The sequence below is a fragment of the Nelusetta ayraudi genome, unplaced genomic scaffold, assembly GCF_046127955.1.
Source record: "Nelusetta ayraudi isolate G7.1 ecotype Tasmania unplaced genomic scaffold, CSIRO-AGI_Nayr_v1 ptg000168l, whole genome shotgun sequence".
Taxonomy (NCBI): Eukaryota; Metazoa; Chordata; class Actinopteri; order Tetraodontiformes; family Monacanthidae; genus Nelusetta; species Nelusetta ayraudi.
In genome coordinates this window covers 2,182,481-2,192,565 of record NW_027466218.1, presented here as the reverse complement: position 1 = coordinate 2,192,565, position 10,085 = coordinate 2,182,481, and the positions used below count along the sequence as shown (strand labels likewise).

The following is a 10,085-nucleotide window of genomic DNA, read 5'->3' as shown; positions in this document are numbered from 1 at the left end:
CAGTCACTCATTTGAGGGCAGGATCATTACAGCTCACCTCTAAATGAAGACTAATGGGAGAGGGGTGCAAAATAATTGCCACTCTTTCTGTGTCTTATGGATCAGACACTCCTCTGGAGTGTTACTCTTGAGGGGTGTTCAATCAGACCTCAACCCCTTCACCCTTCATCAAATATTAATGTACTTTTTGCTGCAATAAATAATTAACTGGCAAATCCAATGAGGTTATGTTTAAGCGATATGTGGAATATGTGTCTATGCGGTAATACCTGGAATACAGCATTACAGCGTCGAACTTGCAATCTATGCACTTGTCTGGTTGTTGTGCACAACAATGTATATTGCCAATCATTGAAGATACCTATTTTACAAAAACACTCCACACATTATCATTCAAGGAGGTGATTGCAATTGGAAAGTTGTTCACAGTGCTCTGCTTTTAGGTTTCTATCTTCACAGCAGACAAAGTCTACATTCGTTTTTTAATAAATGCCAAATTAAATAAATGTCTGCCTTAAACGTCAGTTTTAAATAAGTACGGGATCAAACATGCAATTCTGAAAATCCTCATTTTGTGATGTCACAAAGGTCACTGGTCACTCAGGTTAATGGCAACACCCCCAGCCAGGTGTTACCTTGACATTCTGAGACTGCTTTCATTTTGCCCCCAACCCCGAAAAAGATTTTCAGTTTTATCAGGAAATTATGATCCAGCGTTTTGCCGGCGGCTGTAAACAGAGGGCTAATTATGTGTTTGTTTTTAAGATCAAAAGATATTTTTAGTGGAACAGTTAAAGATCTGCAAAGCTGCTCCACAGATGTAAAAAAGCAAACAAAAAAAAAATCCACGCTGATAAAACGCAAAAAGACAAGACATCCCTCCAATAAGTCTGTTGTGTCAGACTTCAGGTCTCTGAGAATGTTAACGACCATCATTTCTCATTGACAGGTGAGTGTGAAATGGAGGACTGTGACTCACTACAGACGCACTTTGCCGTCATCGTGCCTCATCCAATCCCCTTGCAGCACACAGGGTTGGGCTGGATCGACAGCAGTGCATCTCGACGTCACCCGCCACCCCGAGTTGCAACTGCTTTTGCATCGTAAACATGCGAGAACGCAGACCTTTTCACCTCTCACCAGGGGGAGGATGACGCCGGCGTCCCGTTCAGGAAGCCCCAGTGTTTGTTCCCCCTGTTGAGTGTGTTTCCTCTGGCTGGAGGGTCGACAGGGTCAGATGGGGCTGTTTGATTGGTCACACTAACTCAAACAGGTGCCAGAGAAGAGGAAATGGCAGCTGTTGATTTTTACCTGTAGAAGAGGGCCAACTGTTTGATATGAGTAATAAGAGAACACACCATCATCAGCTGGAAATAATTACGGGCATCTCCTCTACTGACCCTCCCTTTAATTTTATTGCTACCATTGAGTAGGAACTTTGCCGTGTCAGTATATCACAATCTTGAAAAGTTGTTCTCACATTTGTGCTACCTTTTGCCTCTTTGTACCTCATTGCCGTTCTATTTGGGTTTTTTTTAATCTGTATGCTCAACAACATAAACCTATAAAGGTAACACTTAATGGTACCTACAGGTGCTCAGATGAGCATCTCCGGGGTTTCTGCGTTGTTTGCAGGTGATAATTGGAACTGGCCATCTCCTCTGGACCTCTGGCCCTAAGGGACAGGCACTACTCCACTGGGAATGGGAAGGAGCAGACGGGGTCATCGCTGGGCGTGGAAATTAACGAATGATGAGTTAGATAAGTGTTTTAGGGGGAGGAGAGGTTGTGCGTATATATAGATTGACGGGGGGGTAAAGTTGAGTTGAATCTCTGTGGTAGCACTTGAAGAGAAAGCCGGGCAGGTAACTGTCACTGGGACCCTTGAAGAGGAGAATCTGTGAGCGTGAAGAAGGTAAGCGGTCTTACTTGTGCAACAATAACTTCTCCTACTACTCCAAGTATTGCATGGAAGGTTAGATAGATAGATAGATAGATAGATAGATACTATATTTACCCAATGTCATTTTAAAATGACAGTATTTGAGCGTGTTTACATATTGTTGACAGCATTCAACCTTTCAGCAGACTGGATGTTTTGCAGAAAATCAAATGTAATTCAATATTCCCACCAGGCAATTTGAAATAGGGACAGAATTTTTTATTTATTTATTTGTTTTTAAAGTACTGTACTTAGAGGAGTTTGCATTCTTAGTCAAAAGTCATTTTAATCTTTTTCTTTTAGGCGGCACGATAATGTGTGTATCTCGGCTGGTTCTGTTGCTCGGCCTGCTTCTATGCATGGGAGCTCTGCTGTCCGACGCACAGCACTGGTCCCATGGTTGGTACCCTGGAGGCAAGAGGGAGCTGGACTCTTACACCACATCAGAGGTCTGGCCTGGTTTTTGCACGCGTTTTTCTTGCCTTTGTAGATAGTTGTCTCTCTTACGAAGCATTTCCTGCTGGGGAACAGAGACTTGTTTTTCTCGTCTGTTTACTTGTTTCTCTCACATTTCAAATCGGCTCGACTGTTTCTCAGATTTCAGAGGAGATCAAGCTATGCGAGGCCGGGGAATGCAGCTACTTGAGACCCCAGAGGAGAGGCGTTCTGAGAAATATTCTTGTAAGTGAATTAAGCATTCCTGATTCCATGGCTGAAAAGATAAATGTTTAATGATGTAATGACCTAATTTCCTGCCCGTGCACTAGCTACAACAACTTAAAGTTGTTCCACAGCACATAGTTATGATTAGTCCTAATGATTCTAACTCTTCACAGCTGGAAGCCTTAGCCAGAGAGCTACAGAAGAGGAAGTGATGGTGTTCCACTGCATGCTGATTTCTACCTTTGGGTAGCCTTCTTTTTCTTCTTCTTCCACCCTTTGGACAATTTATTTGTTCATCCAACGTTTGTGTTTGATAAATTTGACATCAGCATAATAACATTTCATGGATTTTGTCAGTATAACAGACGCCTTGTAACTTGTAATTGTAATGTCCCTTGATAAATTATTTTTTTTTATATCAAATGTGCTCAACATTGATGTTAAAGAAAAAAAAGTCAGATGTCATGTGGGAGGAGCAAAAAAAAATGAATGAAAAGGAGCGAACATACTGTTATTCCTGAGAAAAAAGAAAAAAAAAGAAAAAAAAAAGCTGTCAGAAATATAGGAGATACTGATTTCAAAAGCACTAACATTTTCTGTTATGTTGCTCCAGCGATACAAGCTACCACATGCACATCGGGATAAAGTCTCTCAGGTCATGTTCAACATACCGTAACCAAATTAACACCTTATTGTTTTAACTTGACCCAAATGTTCTGTGCAGTCTGTATGTTGTTTTCAAATTAAAGTGTTTTCTGTTTCGTTTTCACCAAAACAATTTAACGAATTCTGGAGCTGTTATTGCAAAAGCATCAAACCGTGATGTTGTTTCCTGTTTATGACAGACACTCAGACAACACCATAGCTTGTACAGGCACTACTAGAATGTGGCCTGAAGAGCTCTAATGTTTAGATTTCTTTTGTCGTAGATTGAAATGTAAAAGGGGATATCAAAGACACAAAAGTGTACGATATTCTAAACGAACACATGTATGTAAATATTCTTATACCAAAATAATTTACACACAGCATCCCCCGGTAGATTTATTGGTAACATAAACAAGAAATCCCAATCACCATGATAGATAAATGCGCTTGCGCAGACACGTAGCCCCACAAAAAGAAAAAAGAAAAAAAAAAAGATGGCCGGCAAGAGGGTCTGCGCTCTGCTCATAGCGGAGTCAGACGCTCTAACTACCACAGCTGTTTCCCTACACGAGACTTCTGTCACAGATGCTGACAATGTAATAAACACTAACACAGATAGTAACCAGGTCGAAGGTGAGTTTTGTCTAAAACATGCGCAAATTCCACCGTACGGCGTCCAGCCTGCCGACGCAAAGTTAGCTGTTGAGCTAACTGGCTAGCCAGCGCAACAGTGGAGGGAGCTAGGCGTCTTAGCCAAATTTGCGACGTCATCATCGAGCGTAACGTTTAAAGGGCATATCTGATTGTGGGAACATGACGTTTTTAAGTCCTCGCCCACCACGACCGGCTTTAATCCTTGACATTCCATGAAATATGAACATAAGACACGTCCGGACTTGTCTGATAGTTTACATAGACACACACACACCACTCCGACTCTGTCGGTGAAGTCAGCACTTGTCTGCCAGTCTTTGCACCTTCAGTCCTCGACCCAGTCACATCCGAGTAGTCAGGGGTAGCTGGTTACAGTGGTTCGACTCCGTAGGGCTTGTAAAGTTGGGGTGTATTACAGAAATTGAAATATTTGAGGGAATACAATTTTAATCTTCGAGTATTCTCAGTCTACTTGGTCTACAAAGTACTAACACACGTTAAAGGCAATTCTCAAGCTCTTCTCGCCATGGTTGTAGTTAAGACTGGGTATTTGTTATGATGGTTATGTGTAGAGTTTCTAAACTTCATCAGCCATTGGTCTGCTACAATGCTAACATTGATTAAAACTCTTGGAGGTACAGAAACCACAACTACTGACAATCTCTACTGTGTTATTTGTTAAGTAAACATTGGATTGGTTTAGGGAGGGGATACTCTTTTTTTTTTTTTAATTATTATTATTATTTTTTTTAAGTGATATATCTACATCATTTAACTTTGAAAATATACATTATTTTAAGTAGGAGCTTCTGTGCGAGTTGACCTTGACCAATCAGCTGAGTATAAGATTAAGAATGTCCTAACCCTGTGAAAGAAAGTGTACTTATACTACTTATATGTACTTACTTATCACAAATATAGTTGATAGTTTGACAGTAAAAATGCAGACTTGCGATAAAGAGTACGCTTTACATATAGTCAACCATTCAGTCCCAAACAGATCTTTTGCAACAAATGTTTAAGCGACAGATTGCCATGAAATGAATAACGGAGCGTGTTGTATTTTGGTTATTGGCCGAGTCAAACTTTACATGTCTGTGTTCATATTGTTAAATGCTAAAGCTGACAAGCCGAATTCGGTTAAGTATTGGTGGATTTTTTTTTGATTTTGCTTCCAATCTTGAAGTACAAAAAAAATTAGTGTAATCATTTTTAAAGATTTTTTTTTATTTACAACAAATTTAAAGATTAACAGTCAAACTTAATCCCATGATTGCCCAAGATATTGAACATATTAATGACGGAAAAAAGGTTTGCATGCGTTTAGTTGTATGAACACTGGCGATATTGTTGCTATATTGCCCACACAGGAGTGGAGAGTGTAGAGGATCTTACAAATGGCCTCCTCACTGACGACTACTGCCATGTGTGTGATGCTGTGCTGCTCTTCAAGTCTCAGCGGCTCTCCCATTATGAGGTGTGTGTTGCTTGCCAGGAATTTGTCGTGAAACTAAAACAGAAAAGTTACTCTGATTGTTTCTCTCTCTCTCTCTCTCTCTCCCTCTCTCTCTCTCTCTCTCTCTCTCTCTCTCTCTCTCTCCCTCTCTCTCTCTCTCTCATCCCTCTAACTCAGGGGAAAAAACATGCTCAAAAACTCAAAGTGTATCTGCGGACAAAGAGAACAGAGAAGATGAAAAAGGAGGCTGCAGGCGTCAAGGTTAGCTCTTATTTTACACTTTGCGATTTCATGTCTAAGCCTGCATGCGAGCCATAAATTAGATGCAACAGTTGTGGTTGGGTTTCAAATCCTTCAAACTGAAAACAGTACTTGTTACACCAAGTTTGAGCTCATTATTTGTCATTACAAAGTGAAACCTTTTTAACATACTGTACAGATGTCCACGGAAAAAGCACATTTAGCCCTCTGTTTTTAGCTTTCCAGCAGAAAATAACTTAGTTCATCTGCCCAGTCCAGCACTCACATCACAAAGTTTCAATTTCAAAACCGCTGAAAAGTGGAGAAAGCAAGAGAAGAAAAATAATGACTTCTCATTTCTGAGTTGTTCATTGTCAGGCAGGATACAGACTGTTGTTGGAACACATTGTTATTATGAAAGTTGTCAAAATATGAGAATTCTAAGGACTCCTGGGTTTATAGGGTTGTGGTTTTACCACAGTTTGGCATAAGTCTATTTTTTATAAACCCCACCAGAACATGCCAGCTGATAAAGAGCGCTTCTGTGAGCTGTGTAACATGGTGTTCAGTTCCCCTGTGGTGGCGCGGTCACACTATGAAGGCAAAGTCCACACAAAAAATCTCCGTAAACAAGGTCTTCAGCCCTCCGGTAAGTGTGAATTGTTTCATAGAAAAACACTTTCTGTCCTGATTTTAATCAAATTTGAGTATGAATAGATTATCTGCCACAGGTCCATTTTTTAAGGCGGGTCAATTCAATTCAGATATATTTTTGTTGTTTTGTTTCCAGCTCCAGTTATGGAGAGCCCTTCAGAGGCTCCGACTAAGCCAGGTTTAAGTCAGGATCCTGCCAGTGATGTCCAGAAATCATCTCAAGAGGGGGGGGTGGAGTCCCCAGACCCCAAAGCTGCCGCGATATTCCCCGGCCCTGATGTTGATCTGATGGACCCAAACAGATACTGTTCCCTGTGTGCCGCCTCCTTTAACAATCCCCAGATGGCTCTGCAGCACTACAACGGCCGCAAACACCAGAGGAATCAGAGCAGATACGAGCTGCTGAAGGAGCTCGGAAACAAAGTCCAACAAGGTAACACATTGTCAGATCCTGGGTTTAGATGTAGTACATTTGTATGTCTTTTTTTCCTGGATTTGCGAATCATCAATATTAATATTTGCTTTGCTTTTTACATTGTATTAGTTGAATGAATTTTTTCTGAATTCTTTTTCGGCTGTTGCCTGTGAAACATGGAGACCTGGGGAAACTTAAAACGCTAATTTACCTTAAACATATATGGATGAGCGTATATATAGCTATATTATTATAAAGTATTGGATCATTTATTGTTTTTTTCTTTTCCAATCGACTTCCCCCAGACAACAGCCTCATATGTCAGCTGTGCGGTATTCAGTTCAACTCTGTGGAGATGTTCCAGGCGCACATGCAGGGAAACAAGCACCAAGTCAGGTTAGACCAAAAGCTGAAGGCATCAGTCCTCTGCACTCTGCTGTTCTGGGGGAAAAAAAATCAAAATCAAATCTCACACAACTTCCTTCACTTGTTTATGCCTTTGGTTATAATATTTAACTGTATCTCGTACTCATCAGGGAGAAGAAGGTGCAAATCTTGTGCAAATCCCAGCAGAAGGTCTACAATACATTCACAGATGAGCTCTCAGATTACATTCAGATCCAGAAAGCTCGTGGAATCGCCCAGAAGCCTTCAGTCCTCCTGGCAGGGGCCACACAGAAGGACAGTGATTGGGAGAGAGAAGGGAAAGTGTCACCTGAGAGGGATGTCGCACAATTGCACAAACCTTCACTGAACTTCCCCCCAAGGTACAACCCTCCTCATCCCTCCCGTTACAACCTCAGCCAAGGATGGTGTCCTTCGTACCCGGGTGGTGACCCTAACCCGGGCCACCGCTGGCCGCCTCAGGGTTTGCTTCACAGTGGCTCCCTTCCGGTCTTCCCAGGCCCCGCCTCACCACTGTTCCCCGGTCACTTGCTGACAAGAAAGAGACCCAGGAAGCCTCCCAGCTCCCCATCGCATGACACCCCATCATCGTCTGACTCCTCCTCGTATTCTTCCTCCTCCAGCAGCAGCAGCAGCAGCAGCAGCTCAAGTGACAGTGGTGACAGTAAATACCATCACAGGGAAAAGAGAAGAATTAGAAGATCAAGACAGGAGAGAGACAAGAGAACAAAGGAGGAGGACTCTGACAAAGAGGAGAAAGGGAGGAAGCGAAGGAGGAGGGAGAGGCATAAGGAACTAGACGAGGGAGGAAGAGGTGAGTCAGGAGGATCCGAGGAGGAGAGAAGGAGAAAAGGCAGCAAAGGTCATAGCAGGAACAAGAGTCGCGAGAAGAAAGCCTGTACGGAATTGGAGGCTGCGGGAGAGGAGAATTGGAAGCAGGAGGAGGCGATCCACGACAAAACACAAGTTGAAGTGAATGTTGAGCAGAGGGACAGTGAACAGGACGAGCCTGGCAGAGCCAAGATCAAGAGAGAGAAGAAGAAAGGGAAAGAAGACACCAGAACCGAGGAGGAGAAACTGTGGGACGACTCCATTCTGGGCTTTTAAACTGAAAACTCTCGGCCTTATCACACTGCAAACTTTAATTCCATCATGTTGTCATGATAATAAAGCAGGTGTGCTAGCTGGCTAGCCATCTTTACCTGCTCTGTATGTGGGAGGACCCAATCTCTCACTGATGATTGTGTTTGACTTTGTCTCTAAAAGCTAGAGGTAGCTTTATACGTTTGTCTTTTTTGAAGCATTACTTGATTATTTGCACATAATAATTTGTTACTTACTGGTTTTGACTTTTTATTAGCTATCATTACCAGTGTCCTAACACTTCTATAACTTATATCAAATCCTTTTAATTGCAGATGAGCTTCTGGTAATACGGAAGCGTATTGCATTCACTTGGCAAATAAAAAAAAAATCTGTTTTTCAGTGTAATTATTTCTGTTTTTTGTGCTATTTTTTTTCCAGCCCAGTTTTACGTGCTCATTTTTTTCTGCCCAGTTTTACGTGCTCATTTTTTTCTGCCTAGTTTTTCGTGCTCATTTTTTTCTGCCCAGTTTTACGTGCTCATTTTTTTCTGCCCTGTTTTTTTTTTTTTTTTTTTTAAATCCCGCGAGAAAACAGTAGACAGGTGACTCTACGGCATGGATGTGCTTTACGGTGGTGACACATGTCACCACGTAGCCAGTCTGAATGCACTTCAAATGCATAATTTTGTATCCTTGGAGCCATGATGTCATATTTATCCAATTGATCCCGGGGAAACATTGCGATGTGGAGAATATCTGAATGGGCTTTCCTTCGAAACCACCGCAAAGCTCTCAGATGCCTACGTAAAGTTGATAAACTGATTGTAATGCCATCTATGTCACTTAAAGACAGGACTATTTCCCAGTGTCTTAAACCCATGTCAAAATAGAATTTGATTTAACTGAACAAGCTGGCCATGTTTGCTTCCATTATATCTAGCTCTCAATCAAAGAATGGATGCGATTATTTCCAATGCTCTCTAAACTCGGTAAAATAGGGCAGAAGAAAATTAGCACGAAAAACAGAAATAATTACACTGAAAAACAGATTGTTTTTTATTTGCCAAGTGAATGCAATACGCTTCCGTATGGTAAGGATCTGAAAGATGGTATCTGTTGTATATTTAGATCTGCCTGTGGTGGGCGCTGTTGAGCTATATAGTGAGTGTGAATAAAGTAAGCGAAGGAGGTTAGCGGAGGATAACACAGGTATGTTTTTTTAAAAATCTAAATTTTAGAGCTGGTTTAGTCACATGCATGTCGCTGGAAGACGCAGCTCATCTCTCTGGAAGACTGTCATGATAAAGAAAAGTGCAACAGTTCTGTGTTTCTACTCTTGATGGATGTGAATGTCTCACAGTGTTTGAGGTCAGACAGGTGCAGAGGAGCAAACGAGGACAGTGTTAGGAGAAAAACAACTTTGGAGTTGAGGTTTAGATGCAGACTGGTGTGAGTCTGAGGAGCCTTTATATGGGTTTTATTGCAAATTCTGTTGTTCTGAAGTTGTACCTCTTTTTTTTTTCTTCTTCTTTTTTTTTAACCCAACATTGTTTCTGTGTGCTAAAAGACATACTTCTGGAGCTTGGCCCTTTGTGAGGTTACGCAGCTGGCACAGTTAGAGCTCCAGGGTCAGTGACAGTGACACTTCATTCCACCCTCTTAGACCACTTTATTTTTGTCCATCAAAAGCAGCAGTTTCAGTGGGGAAGACCCCTTTGCCATTAGGCTGGAAACAAGGAACAAAATATGCTGTTTTCTGGAGATCTGTAGAATTTAGCAATATGAGTTATGCAAGATTTTCCCTCTGCAGTCTGGAGCTGAAGGAATTCTGAGATTTCTTTTCTAAGGCAATGTGTGTGTTCTTTAAAATGTCTTTAAATAATGTTTTATTTAAAGAAAAATGGATTTATTTAAAAAAAAAAT

General features: G+C 41.4%; 3 protein-coding genes across 4 annotated transcripts in view; 2 read left to right on the top strand and 1 right to left on the bottom strand.

The window, feature by feature from the left end:
• Positions 1-10,085, bottom strand: part of wdr1 (WD repeat domain 1) — a 73,401-nt gene that overhangs the window by 42,318 nt on the left and 20,998 nt on the right. The window lies entirely within an intron of this gene.
• Positions 1,815-2,921, top strand: gnrh2 (gonadotropin-releasing hormone 2). The gene is made up of 4 exons (XM_076014481.1): positions 1,815-1,915; positions 2,246-2,391; positions 2,540-2,623; positions 2,779-2,921. The coding sequence occupies exons 2-4, from the start codon at positions 2,257-2,259 to the stop codon at positions 2,815-2,817; spliced, it is 258 nt and encodes an 85-aa protein (XP_075870596.1). The 5' UTR covers positions 1,815-1,915; positions 2,246-2,256; the 3' UTR covers positions 2,818-2,921.
• zmat1 (zinc finger matrin-type 1) lies at positions 3,736-8,520 on the top strand. Of its 2 annotated transcripts, none has more exons than XM_076014463.1 (7): positions 3,736-3,886; positions 5,278-5,384; positions 5,541-5,624; positions 6,120-6,252; positions 6,394-6,690; positions 6,978-7,068; positions 7,209-8,520. In XM_076014463.1, the coding sequence occupies exons 1-7, from the start codon at positions 3,748-3,750 to the stop codon at positions 8,182-8,184; spliced, it is 1,827 nt and encodes a 608-aa protein (XP_075870578.1). In that variant the 5' UTR covers positions 3,736-3,747; the 3' UTR covers positions 8,185-8,520. The 2 variants fall into 2 exon arrangements, with proteins under 2 accessions (XP_075870578.1, XP_075870579.1); XM_076014464.1 differs by lacking the exon at positions 3,736-3,886 and adding an exon at positions 4,079-4,542.

Bases quoted from the DNA above. Each gene is read 5' to 3' on its own strand.
- gnrh2 (XM_076014481.1), top strand. From the start codon at position 2,257: ATGTGTGTATCTCGGCTGGTTCTGTTGCTCGGCCTGCTTCTATGCATG. The intron at 2,392-2,539 runs GTCTGGCCTGGT...ACTGTTTCTCAG, and splicing joins ACTCTTACACCACATCAGAG to ATTTCAGAGGAGATCAAGCT. The intron at 2,624-2,778 runs GTAAGTGAATTA...AACTCTTCACAG, and splicing joins GCGTTCTGAGAAATATTCTT to CTGGAAGCCTTAGCCAGAGA.
- zmat1 (XM_076014463.1), top strand. From the start codon at position 3,748: ATGGCCGGCAAGAGGGTCTGCGCTCTGCTCATAGCGGAGTCAGACGCT. The intron at 6,691-6,977 runs GTAACACATTGT...GACTTCCCCCAG, and splicing joins CGGAAACAAAGTCCAACAAG to ACAACAGCCTCATATGTCAG. The intron at 7,069-7,208 runs GTTAGACCAAAA...CGTACTCATCAG, and splicing joins GGAAACAAGCACCAAGTCAG to GGAGAAGAAGGTGCAAATCT.